This window comes from Octopus bimaculoides, chromosome 27, assembly GCF_046866305.1.
Source record: "Octopus bimaculoides isolate indiv1 chromosome 27, ASM4686630v1, whole genome shotgun sequence".
NCBI lineage: Eukaryota > Metazoa > Mollusca > Cephalopoda > Octopoda > Octopodidae > Octopus > Octopus bimaculoides.
In genome coordinates, this window is record NC_142954.1 from 19,256,765 (window position 1) to 19,271,470 (window position 14,706).

Consider the following 14,706-nt stretch of genomic DNA (forward strand, 5'->3'; position numbering starts at 1 on the left):
ACGTGTCTATACACATAGGTACACCATGATCTATGCACATGCAGATGAGGATCGATTCATATGAAAAAGAAGGTGAACAAAATGAAATATTTATACCATTATATATATATTTATATTCTAGTGAAATTAAAAAATCAACTCGTAAATAAACAAAACTTCCAAATCCATCACTGTACACACACACACATATGTGAGCATGCACAAACACACACACACACACACATACACACACACAGAGAGAGTCATATATCTATGCATGTATTTATGTATATTTAAAGATAATCAAACCAAATTTTCATCATTTTGAGCCACTCACCCGATGAGTTTTTCTGCCAAATTTGGTGAAAATGCATTCAGCCATTTTCCAGTAATTTTGCAAACACACAGACAAACAAACAAAGGCAAGGGATTACAATACCCTGCTTTCACTTATGCGTGTAGGGTAATAATTTACTTTTTACTGAACATAACTAGTCTGGGAGCCTTGTGATAACATCTCATATAGTATTGGACCAAAGAATTTTTCTGTCATTCAGTTTGTAAATTTATCAAAACATTTTGACTAAATTCCTCGAGGCATAGGAGTGGCTGTGTGGTAAGTAGCTTGCTTACCAACCACATGGTTCCGGGTTCAGTCCCACTGCGTGGCACCTTGGGCAAGTGTCTTCTACTATCGCCTTGGGCCGACCAAAGCCTTGTGAGTGGATTTGGTAGACGGAAACTGAAAGAAGCCCATCGTATATATGTATATATATATGTATGTGTGTGTATATGTTTGCGTGTCTGTGTTTGTCCCCTCCAACATCGCTTGACAACCGATGCTGGTGTGTTTAGGTCCCCGTAACTTAGCGGTTCGGCAAAAGACACCGATAGAATAAATACTAGGCTTGCAAAGAATAAGTCCTGGGGTCGATTTGCTTGACTAAAGGTGGTGCTCCAGCATGGCCACAGTCAAATGACTGAAACAAGTAAAAGAGTAAAAGAGAGTAAAGAGAGAGGTTAAAATGCAATGCAACAAAATCTTCAAGTCTGTGGAATCTCCCAAGAAGCAGCAAATAAAAAAAATAAATGAACGAATAAATATATAAGGGAATAATTTAAAAACAGTGCATGTCTTACGAAATCTGCTTTGTTAACTTCACACTGTCCACATTGCTTCCCGTGTTTGCTGCTAGATGTCTCTTTGCGAGATCCGGTCCAGTTGGTTATGTTGCTCAGTTTTTGCGATAAATTGGCAGAGGGATATCTCTCTGGCAATTCTGTTGTGGGAAGAAGAAGAAGAAGAAGAAGAAGAAGAAGAAGAGAAAGAAGAAGAAGAAGAAGATTTATAAATAAATAAAACAAACTGAAAGCATAAATATTGTCAATGAAATGGTGGTGAGGAGTTGATACTATGATGTGTTTATGTTACATGAGAAGATGATGATCATGGTGACGATGATGGTGATGATGATGATGATAGGTGGGAGGAGGAGTAGGACAGTGGTGATGATGATGGTGGTGTTGGTGGTAGTGGTGGTGGTGGTAGTGGTAGTAATGATGATGATGATGATGATGATGATCGTCATCGTCATGCGGATGACAGTGCGGATAAGGAGGAGGAAGTAGAGGAGGGAAAGGGGGTAGAAGAGGAAGAGGAGGAGCGAGCAGAGGAGGTTGAGGAGGGGGCGAGCAGAGCAGAGGAGGAGGAGGCAGAGGGGGGGAGAAGATGACTCAGAGGTAGAGGAGGAGGAAAAGGAGGCAGAAGAGGAGGCAGAGGAAGAGAATGACAATGATGACCACAATAACAAAGTCGATGGCAACGATGATGATGATGATGGCTAGACTTACCAACATTTTCGTCAGTTAGCAATCTCAAATTCTTCATCTGTCAAAAGAAATAAAAAAGAAAACAAGCAGAAAATGTTTAAAACAGGCAAAAATGCAATATTTCCAAAATGAAAACAGAGAAAGAAATGAAGTTCGTTATGTGTGGTTAAATGCATAAATATATCTTTTATCTTTTACTTGTTGCCGTCATTAGACTGCAACCATGCCAGGGCTCTGCCTTGGAAAATTTTTGTTGAATGAATTGGCCCCAGGACTTAGTTCTTTAAAACCTGGTGTTTATACAATTGGTCTCTTTTGCCAAACTGCCAGTTATGGGGACATAAACACACCAACAGGCAGTGGTGGTGGGGATAAACACAAACACATGCACACACACACACACACATATCAAACAAACTCATTCACAAAGCTTTGGTTGGCCTGAGGCTATAGCTGTAGATACTTGCACAGGGACCATCTGGGCTCCCGCCTTCGCCATGAACAGAAATTAATCTTCTCTCTTTGCTCCTTCACACTATATGGACTCAATTTCCCTCCCCTCTTCATCTGACTCCCCTCCTCTCTCCTCTCATCTCTCATCTACTTCCTCTCTTCACTCCTACCCACCTTCTCCCTTCATTGTTACCCCCTCCATCCACACTCCACCCCTACACAACTCCACCCCACCATCCCAATACATCCCAATCCCACCACCCCACCCCACAATCCCACTCCCGCATACCCCACCCCATCCCCACATCTTCACCCCAAAGCCACACCCAGCCTCGAATCCACTACACCCCACCCTCGCATTCCCCAACACTACCACACTTCAACACCACCCCACTTCAACACCACACCACATCATGCCACACACGCCCCTGCACATACTAGCACTGACCACTTCTCAGCATCCACACCATCATCCACATACCTACACACACACATATCCACACATCAATGTCACTAGCCCCTATCCACACGCACACACTTACACACTCTCACACACGCACACACACCTTCATTTTGAGATTACCACTACTTTATTATCTCCCCTTCTTCCTAGCTCTCCTGTCTGACCACCTCTGTCCAACCAGCCACTATGATTGGCTGCTAGCCACTAAAGCATTTTTTATTCTTTCTCTGTTTATTTCCTCATGTTCCTTTCTGTTGAAGAGCATAGGCTCGAAACATAAAAGACTTTCTCACCTTCCCGAGCATTAAACTATTACACCTGTTTGTTGTTTATACCCCTGTCTTCGTTTTTTGTTTTTTTGTAAATTCCAACAATATATATATATATATATATATATATATATATATATATCAGGAGTGGCTGTGTGGTAAGTAGCTTGCTTACCAACCACATGGTTCCGGGTTCATTCCCACTGTGTGGCACCTTGGGCAAGTGTCTTCTACTATAGCCTCGGGCCGACCAAAGCCTTGTGAGTGGATTTGGTAGACGGAAACTGAAAGAAGCCTGTTGTATATATGTATATATGTATATATATGTATATATATATATATATATATATATATATATATATATATATATATATATATGTATGTGTGTGTATATGTTTGTCCCCCCAACTTCGCTTGACAACCGATGCTGGTGTGTTTACGTCCCTGTAACTTAGCAGTTCGGCAAAAGATACCGATAGAATAAGTACTAGGCTTACAAAGAATAAGTCCTGGGGTCGATTTCCTCGACTAAAGGCGGTGCTCCAGCATGGTCGCAGTCAAATGACTGAAACAAGTAAAAGAGTAAAAGAGTAAAAGAGATATATATACACATCCACACACCCTTACACATTCACTCACATACATTTGCACATATATATATATAGATATATATATATATATATATACACACACTCTGTAAAGTGGCTGGCATTAGGAAGGGCATCCAACCTTAGAAACCATGCCAAAACAGACAATAGAAGCCTGGTGCAGCCCTCTGGCTTACCAGCTTCCATCACACCATCCAACCCATGCCAGCTTGGAAAATGGACAGTAAATGATGCTGACAATGATATATATGCATATAAATACGTGTAGATAAATATGGTGACAATGAAGATGTCACCAATGATGATGACGACAACAAATATCGTTTAGAGCCTTACCATTTTGTAATTAGGTGCTGATAGAATTTTATCTGCATATTTGTTCAGTTTACCCTTTTGACCTGATGTCCAGTAAAGGCCACCTCGCTTTCTGGAAAAAAAAAAAAAATTATAACAAAAATGTAAGAAAAAAGAGTGAAGGCCTGTGGCTTAGTGGTAAGGGTATCTGAGTCACAATCTTATGGTCATGAGTTCAATTCCCGGCAACACATTGTGTCCTTGAGCAAGACACTCTATTTCAGGCTGCTCTAGTCCACTCAGTTAGCAGAAATGAGTTGTACCTGTATTTCAAAATGGTCAGCTTTGTCACACTCTGTGTCACACTGAATCTCCCTGAGATATGTTAAGGATATGCATGTCTGTGGGGTACTCAGTCACTTCCATGTTAATTTCACAAGCTGACTGTTCCATTGATTGGATCAACTGGAACCCTCGTTGTCGTAACTGATGGAGTGCCAATAAAGTAAGTCAGAAAAACGAATATATGAAATAAAAATGATGATGATGATGATGATGATGATGATGATGATGATGATGATGATGATGATGATGATGATGATGATGATGATGATGATGATGATGATGATGATGATGATGATGATGATGATGATGATGATGATGATGATGGTGGTGGTGGTGGTGGTTTTAACTACTGCCAGAAGGTCAGCAATTATTAGCCATCGGGACAGTCGAAAACATTGACCTCCAGTATAAAAAGACCACAAGGTATTGCTGTCAGTAGGAGAGGTTAGGAAGGAAAAGGAAGTGGATGCAACACTGAAACCAAATAAATTAAAGGAAGTTAAAAGCAATTAAGGGCTAGACAAGAAAAAGTGGAAATTTTTAGGCACTGCTGTGGCTGTGTGGTAAGAAGTTCACTTCGCAACCATAATCTTCTGGGTTCTGTCCCACTGCATGGAACCTTTGGCAAGCGTCTTCTACTAAAAGCTTTGTGAGTGGATTTAGTAGAAGGAAACTGAAAGAAACCCTTCATATATGTATCATCATCATCATCATCATCGTTTAACGTCCGCTTTCCATGCTAGCATGGGTTGGACACCAGGCTCCAATCTGATTTGGCAGAGTTTCTACAGCTGGATGCCGTTCCTAATGCCAACCACTCCAAGAGTGTAGTTTATTTTTTCTTTCCTTTCCCGAGCATCTAGTAACACAATCTGTCCTCATGTTGTTGTATTTTTGTCTTTTTCCTTTTTTGAACTTATATATATATATATATATTCACACACATACATATATATATATATATATATATATATATATGCACAGGAGTGGCCATGTGTTCTTGAGCAAGACACTTTATTTCATGTTGCTCCAGTTCACTCAGCTGTAGAAATGAGTTGCGATGTCACAGGTGCCAAGCTATATCGGCCCCTTTGCCTTTCTCTTGGATAACACTGGTGGCGTGGAGAGGGGAGGCCGGTATGCATGGGCGACTGCTGGTCTTCCATAAACAACCTTGCCCAGACTTGTGCCTCAGAGGGTAACTTTCTAGGTGCAATCCCATGGTCAGGCTTAAAAAATATTTACTGGAGTCAATTCATTCAACTAAAGATTCAAGGTGTTGCCCCAGCATGGCCGCAGTCTAATGACCGAAACAGGTAAAAGCTAAACAAAATTTAAAATTCATACTTTTAACACATATAAAACATGATAGATTTGAATAAAAGCAAGTTTAAAAAAAAAAATTGTCTGATTTCCCTGAGATAGTTAATTCTTAGACATCCTGTATAGAAATTTATGATTCAGGATTAAAGATTAACTCAAGAAAAACAAAAAAAAAACAAGAAAAGTGTAAGCTCACTTCCGCTCTTCCTTGTCTCTTTCTATTGCTGTTTTCATCACATTCAGTCGTTCTTCCATGTTCCTGGTTTCTACATCAGCAATAAAACCAGCTCCCATTATTCCTAAAGTCCTGAAATGCAAAATTACTCTCTTACACAGCATAACTTTATATATTATATAAATCTACAAATGCATGTGTGTGTATGTGTGTGTGTGTGTGTGTGTATATATATATACACACACAGATATATATAAAACTCTCTTCTTTCACTGAGTGTCAAGTTAATACATTTCTTGTACACGTCTTCACGTTTGTTTGTTATGTTTTTTTTATTTGAATTGACTAGACGCACACACACGCACACACACACACATATAACTACATACACACACACACACACACATATATATATATGTATATTTACATATAAGAGACAAAGTGTACGTAGGCCGCTATATATATATAAATAATACAAAATGGGATGAGAACGCAAAACATCCAGACAGTTAGGTGATACAAGAAAGGGACAAAACATCCAGATAGATGATATTGAGAAAACAAGGACAGGTCATTCGGAGTTTTCTTTCATCAGTCGAGATCCAGATTATCTTTGCAATTCGGCTGGTTATACTTCATATTGCTCCAATCTGGCCAGCCCCAAGGAAAAACTAAGCTAAGAGCATTAGATACCTTGGAAGAAATATGGAATGTATACAAAAACAAGTACAGAAAGAAACCTAACTGGTACACAAATACAATAAAAATAATAAAACAGGACATAACAACACATGTGTTTCGACTAAGAACGAATAAAATTAAGCTTATCCCAATTTGTATTATTTATATATATATATAAGACCCGGCAAGCCAAGTGAGATCGTTGCCAGTGCCCCTGGACTAGCTCTTGTGTGGGTGGCACATAAGATGTACCATCCTGAGCGTGACCGTTGCCAGTACCGCCTGACTGGCCTTGTAGGGTTTTCGAGCGAGATCGTTGCCAGTGCCCCTGGACTGGCTCTTGTGCGGGTGGCACATAAAAGACACCATTTCGAGCGTGGCCGTTTTCATGCCGGTGGCACGTAAAAGCACCCACTACACTCTCTGAGTGGTTGGCGTTAGGAAGGGCATCCAGCTGTAGAAACTCTGCCAAATTAGATTGGAGCCTGGTGTAGCCATCTGGTTGCACCAGTCCTCAGTCAAATCGTCCAACCCATGCTAGCATGGAAAGCGGACGTTAAACGATGATGATGATGATATATATATATATATACATATGAATATGCATATATATATATATATATATATATATATATATATATATAGTTCAAAAAAACAATAACAAAAAAACAAAAAAACAACAAAGTGAGGACGTGATATGGATAGTATTATTGGACGCTCAGGAAAGGAAAGAGAGAGTGTATGACGTTATACTTATATATATACATATATATATACATATATACATATATGCGTTTTACTCCATTCATTAAATTTATATATATATATATATATATATATATATATATATATTCATATATATGTATACATATGATTACATATGTTTACATGTATATATACATATATATATATATATATATATATATATATATATATATATATATATAGATAGATATACACACATATTGATACATACATACATACATATATACATGCATATGTGTGTGTGTGTGTGTGTGTGTGCCTGCCACGTATGTATAACCACCATGAAACTGAAGAATGTTTTAAATGTATGAAAGAATAATTTTTAATGACTTCTTTCATATCATTAAAAAATAATTAATTCAAAAGAACTGTGTGTGTGTGTTTGTGCATGTGTGTGCATGTGAGCATGCATGTGTGTGTGCATGCATGCGTGTGTGCATGCATGCGTGTGTGCATGTGTGTGTTTGTGCGTGCATCTGTGTGTGTGCATGCTTGCATGTGTGTGTGTGTGTGTGTGTGTGTTGCATCTTGGAATGGTCATTTTTGTGAATATGAGACACAAACACCAATTCCATTTCAAATGAGTGGGCAGAATCGGTAGTTCCTTGGATAAAATACTCAATGGCATTTCGTCCAACTTCTACAGAGTTTCCCAGATTTAACCTAAAAGGCTTGGATCAACCTGCTCCAAAGATGCCAGGCAATGGAATCAACCCTGGAATTTCATCATGGAACAATAAGACTTCTTAGCTGTTGTTTTCAGAAGAATAAAATGGCAATGTCCATCTTGATGGGACTTGAAGTTAGAATATAAAAGAAATCAATTAAATACCACAAGGCATTTTGCCTGATGTTTAATCAATTCTGCTAAATCCACTGCCATAGAAACAACAACAATAAAAAAAATAACAAAAATTAAGAAAACAAATACTTACTTCGCTTTCATCTTCTTCAAAGCACTGGACCTGTCTTTGTACCATTGTTGATTCGTCATATCTGAGAAGGATATGTAAATATATATATATACAGAGAGAGAGAGAGAGAGATAAAAGATACACAACTTCACATGAATATATTTCAACACAGAAATACGTGTTCTATGATTAAACATACCCACTATTGGGAAGCACCATTTGAGCGTGGTCGATGCCAGTGTCACTAGACTGGCTCCTGCGCTGGTGACACGTTTAAAAGTACCATACAAGCATGTTCGATGCCATTGCGACCTGACTGATTTGTGTGCTGGTGGCATGTAGAAAGCACTCACTACACTCTTGGAGTGGTTGGCGTTAGGAAGGGCAACCAGCTGTAGAAACCTTGCCAGATCAGATTAGAGCCTGGTGCAGCCTCCTGGCTTGCCAGTCCTCAGTCAAACCGTCCAACCCATGCCAGAATGGAAAACGGATATTAAACAATGATGACGATAATGATATATATATACACACACACACACACACATATAGAAAAATTGGTTGAGGGCAGCTGCATAAAGAAGTGCTGATCTCTAACTATGGTGGGGACCTGTAGAAGAGGTATATACAGGAAGACAAGGAATGAGGTGGTGAAGCATGATCATCAAATGTTGGATCTTAGCGAGACGATGACAAGCGATCAAGACCTTTAACGATTTGCTGTGTTTGTGGAGACTTGGTGAAATCATAGTTGTGGCCAGTCCTAGTGATGCATAAAAGCACCCGTGATGGTGGCACATAGAAGCAACTGTGCTGGTGGTATGCCAAGGTACCCATACCAGCGACACATAGCGGTACTCAAGCCAGTGACACGTAAAAGCACCCATTCTGTTAACATGTAAGGGCACACCTGCTAGTGACACATCCCACTGGACTCTTAGAGTGGCTGGCATTAGGAAGGGCATCAGGCTGTAAAAAGCAAGCCAAAATCGAACTGAAGCCTGGTAGAGCACTCTTGTCCTACCATCTAACCAATACCAGCATGAAATGCGACGCTAAAGGATGATGATGATGATGATAATGATCCAAGAAAGGAATTTTCTCCAGAGACTATCTCAGCAGCAGAGTGGAGGCGCAATGGCCCAGTGGTTAGGGCAGCAGACTTACGGTCATAGGATCATAGTTTCGATTCCCAGACTGGGTGTTATGAGTGTTTATTGAGCGAAAACACCTAAAGCTCCACGAGGCTCCGGCAGGGGATGGTGGCAAACCCTGCTGTACTCTTTCACCACAACTTTCTCTCACTCTCTCTTCCTGTTTCTGTTGTGTCTGTAATTCAAAGGGTCAGCCTTGTCACACTGTGTCACGCTGAATATCCCCAAGAATTACGTTAAGGGTACACGTGTCTGTGGAGTGCTCAGCCACTTGCACATTAATTTCACGAGCAGGCTGTTCCGTTGATCGGATCAACTGGAACCCTCGACGTCGTGAGCGACGGAGTGCTAACAACAACAACAATCTCAGCAGCAGAAGACCATCACATGTCCAAGTACTCCTGAACATGTTGAACATGACTTTAACACTCTTTTGTGCAGCATGATTTATAAATACAGAGATTTTTTAACTTGCGTTTTGGATAGGAGCAATTGCTAATGTAGTCTAGATGTTTCTAAAGCCTTCACTACGATTTCCCTTACGTGCTTCAACTTGTTATGCACTTGACAAGTTGTAATGAATGAAATATATAGCTATTTGTCACAGACCATTATAATAATTAATCAATAAATAACATTATGTTCTTGACATGTCATTGTATCTTTATTCTTTTATTTGATAATAATGGTCACTATTATATGAATACAGGTATATATACATACATACATACATACATACATACATATATATATATATATATATGTGTGTGTGTGTGTGTGTATATGTATATATATGCATATATATATATATATATATATATATATATATATATATATATATATATATATGTATATGCTCTTACTTGTTTCAGTTATTTGACTGTGGACATGCTGGAGCACTGCTCTCAGTCAACCAAATCGACCCCAGAACTTACTCTTTGTAAGCCAAGTACTTATTCTATCGGTCTCTTGTGTAGAACCGCTAAGTTACGGGGGACGTAAACACACCAGCATCGGTTGTCAAGCGATGTTGGGGGGACAAACAAAGACACACAAACATATACACACACACATACATATATATACATATATACAACGGGCTTCTTTCAGTTTCCGTCTACCAAATCCACTCATAAGGCTTTGGTTGGCCCGAGGCTATAGTAGAAGACACTTGCCCAAGGTGCCACGCAGTGGGACTGAACCCGGAACCATGTGGTTGGTAAGCAAGCTACTTACCACACAGCCACTCCTATGCCTATCTGTCAACCCTACCTTTTAACAAAGGAATTTGCATCCCTCAACAGACAAATGATGAAATAGAAGCACACTTTACCATAGCCAGTACTAAACTTAGATTTTGGACAATGCACTAGAAGATGGAATAGTAGAGAGGCAAAGCAACTCGACAAGAAGTCCTGCAAATGGCCTGCATAAGTTCATTCATCGCACAAGAAATAGGGAGGTTGTGTGCTTCCCCACAGACAGCCTGCCAAACTACATCCAAGCAAAATTTAGAGAATAGAACCAGCAGAGCAAGAGCACACATGAAGATGGAAAGTGTTGCTGAGGAGGTCACAGATGTGTGATGCAAAATTTCTGGACAATGGACATGAATATATAGTGCATGCGTCTATTTGGCAAAAAAAAAAAAAAAAAGACCATCCCAAAATACAAATATATATATATATATATATATATATATATATATATATAGGCGCAGGAGTGGCTGTGTGATAAGTAGCTAGCCTACCAACCACATGGTTCCGGGTTCATTCCTACTGTGTGGCACCTTGGGTAAGTGTCTTCTACTATAGCCTCGGGCCGACCAAAGCCTTGTGAGTGGATTTGGTAGACGGAAACTGAAAGAAGCCTGTCGTATATATGTATATATATATATATATATATATATATGTGTGTATATGTTTGTGTGTCTATGTTTGTCCCCCCAACATCGCTTGACAACCGATGGTGGTGTGTTTAGGTCCCCGTAACATAGTGGTTCAGCAAAAAGACCGATAGAATAAGTACTAGGCATCCAAAGAATAAGTCCTGGGGTCGATTTGCTCGACTAAAGGCGGTGCTCCAGCATGGCCGCAGTCAAATGACTGAAACAAGTAAAAGAGTAAAAGAGTATATATATATACATATATATATATATATATATATATATCAGTAATGTTTGTAGCCACTTCAACATGGCTGTCCATTCAAATGGATTTTACTGCAGATTTTTTAACCCCAAGAGGACATCTCCTCTACCTGGTTAACAATGCACAGCTGCATCTGAGATATTGCAAGCAGATGATCGAACCCCTAACATCTTATAGTGACAGGACCAGCAGACCAGCCTGGATGGTGAGTGATTCCCTTAAACACAGTTTACAAATGCCAAAGTTGGTGTTGTAAGGAGGAACCTCATGAATGATGGACCAGGATAGTGTAGAGGGAATATTTTGGGATTTGTGGTTGTGTATATAAATTGCTAAAGAGATAGATAATTTAGAAGTTAGATTGGAGAAAGTGTTCATATATGCTCAGTATCAAGAGTGCTGCCAATGTAGACCCTTGTTTGGTGCATGGTATTACTACTTGGCATTTATAGGCTACATTTTTGCCCAAACAGAAGCCTCCAAGAGAGCAGAGTTGAGACACCTGGTAGTTGTAGGTTTTCTTGCTTGCACTGATGGGTTTGAATTGATCATTGGGGAGGTCAAATTTGTATGGTTAGTTACCAGTAGAGAAGAGCAGGGGCCATTATCAATACTAGTGTTGGATTGGGAGGAGGCATGGCCACTGATATATGTGATCATATGAGTAATGTTATTTAAGGTTGGTATTATTGAGTCAGGTGGGGCTTCTAAGGGTTGTACTATTGCAACTCGGTGGGTTGGGGTAAGTACACAAGAAGTGCACTAGAGTCATAGGAATTCTAATGGAGAAAGTAATATTTTCTATGTGGAAGATGCACAGGGGCAATAAACATGACCTGGAAAAAGCCTTCAACAGAGTCCCTGCTTGTGAAATTCCTTTACTAGAAACAACAGCCAAAATCTCTGTCAAATCACACACATTGAACAATTATAGAGCAAGCCTTGAGTCCTATGTTCACTTCCATTTTGATCAATCGGCTGTTAATATGATTTTGTTTGGTGGCTGGCAAAGAATGTGTGTGTGTGTGTGTGCACATGCACGCATGCATGTGTGTATTGGAAATTTTATATTTTGGTTCGGAATTAAGATATATTGTTATGCTTCCTGATCACCTGATATTGGTATATATACCCATGTCTCTGAGTATATATAAATATATATATATGAATGTATGTATATCGTGTGTGTATATATCAGTGGCTTTCAAACTGTGGTCCGCGGACCACAGGGGGTCTGCAAGGACAAGACAGGGGGTCCGCAAGGACAAGACAGGGGGTCCGTGGACAGCAAATACTTTTTATGGGCAATTTGATTTTATATATGTTTTTTAATCGAAATCTTTTAATTGACAATAAACCTATTTGTTAAATACTGTTAAATAAATAAATGTAAAAATATATGTTATTTTAAGCAAATATTTATGTATAAATTTCATAAGCGTTTATAAGGGGGTCCCTAAGGTAACGCCTGAAATATAAAGGGGTCCGCAAGTCAAAAAGTTTGAAAACCCCTGGTATATATGTGTTGCTTGAGTGTGTGTGTATATATATATGAATATTTCCTAAATTCCATTTTAATCAGCCATTACAAGGGTAAAAGAGTTGTTTTAGATAGAAACAATTACATCATCATCATCCTTTAACATCCATTTTCCATGCCAGCATGGGTTGAACAGCTTGATCGGAGCTATCAAAGCCAGTGGCCACACCAAGTTCCATAGTCCATTTTTGGCCCTCTTCTACACCAGGATGCCCTTTCTAGTACCAACCAGTTTTTTTTAAATTCTTTTACTGTGAACTTTTCTCTCCATAAACTTTTCTTGTGGTGAACTTTCTATGTACTGAACATTCCTTAAGGTGAACTTACCCTGTAGTGAATTGATGACAGCGAACTTACCAGTCATGGCTTTTTTCATGGTGCCATCACCTGTACTTTTTATGTGGCACCAGAGATATCAAATTGCTGGACCAGGTCATGACACTAACAGTAAGGGTTATAGCCCAATTTATTAGGGATAGAATTAAAACTAGATGAGATGCAAGAAGAAGTATTAGGGACACCGTTTTCTTTGTCAGACAACTACAGAAGTATTTAACTAAGAATAAGTCAAAGTATTTGGCATAGAGAAAGCTTTCAACAGAATCCCTTGTTCTGTGATAAAATGGTCTCTGAGGAAACAAAACCTGGAACCAATGCCCTTAAAGTTCTTTTATATCTTTATTGCCCACAAGGGGCTAAACATAGAGGGGACAAACAAGGACAGACAAAGGGATTAAGTCAATTTATCGCCCCCAGTGCGTAACTGGTACTTAATTTATCGACCCCGAAAGGATGAAATGCAAAGTCGACCTCGGCGGAATTTGAACTCATAACGTATTGGCAGACAAAATACCGCTAAGCATTTCGTCCGGCGTGCTAACGATTCTGCCAGCTCACCCTTAAAGTTCTACTAAGTAGGAAAACAGACAGGATTCTATTCTCTTCTGCTTGGTATTAGGGAAAGGTGTGGGCAGGAATTCTATATGATGTACCAAGTGCAAGCTATGGTACACAAGAAGTGCATTGGAATCACAGGAATGCTAATGGAGAAAGTAGTATTTGTACGTGGAAGATGCACAAGAGCAATGAGCATGGCCAGGAAAAAGCCATCAATAGAATCCTGCTTGTGAAATTAACATGCAAGTGGCTGAGTATACCATTAATGTAGTTCTCAGGAAGATTTAGTGTGGCACAATGTCACAAAGTTGGTCCTTTGAATTACATATACAACTCATTACATATACAACTAGCTGAGTGGACTGGAACAGTGAGAAGTGTCTTGCTCACAGACACAGCCGGGAATTGAACTCACGACCCAACGATCGTGAGAAGAATACCCATACCCTAACCAATAAGCTACATGCCTTCACATAATACAATATAATATATTATAAAATATATGTGTACGTGTGTATGTGTGTGTGTGAGAGATATGTGTGATATAATTTGAATATTTATATCTAGTATACACACACACACACACACACACACACACACACACACACACACACACACACACACACATTAGATATAAACGAAACGTAGTTTCTGTGTTGCTGCTGCGTGCCAGGCGACGGAGGATTTACATCAAGACCTAACTAAAAACAAAACAGAATAATCCTGACGAAAGCATATTTCATCATAAATCTAACGGACAGAGATGGCTTGAAACTGGTAAACAACATCGACAACATTATCACCACCATCACAAACAATAACAACAACAACAAAATGTTCGCTGAAAATTCAGAGACGATCGAACACAA

General features: G+C 39.3%; 1 protein-coding gene across 2 annotated transcripts in view; it reads right to left on the reverse strand.

Annotated features, from left to right (window-relative positions):
- The window catches only part of LOC106868984 (uncharacterized), a 46,496-nt gene that overhangs the window by 31,547 nt on the left and 243 nt on the right, over positions 1-14,706 (reverse strand). For both annotated transcript variants that reach the window (XM_089343423.1, XM_089343421.1), the window contains exons 2-6: positions 8,121-8,181; positions 5,761-5,871; positions 3,939-4,029; positions 1,831-1,867; positions 1,120-1,259 (exon numbers count right to left, since the gene is read on the reverse strand). In XM_089343423.1, coding sequence (XP_089199549.1) covers positions 1,120-1,259; positions 1,831-1,867; positions 3,939-4,029; positions 5,761-5,871; positions 8,121-8,179 — 438 coding nt within the window. In that variant the 5' untranslated portion in view covers positions 8,180-8,181. The remainder of the gene's footprint in view (positions 1-1,119; positions 1,260-1,830; positions 1,868-3,938; positions 4,030-5,760; positions 5,872-8,120; positions 8,182-14,706) is intronic.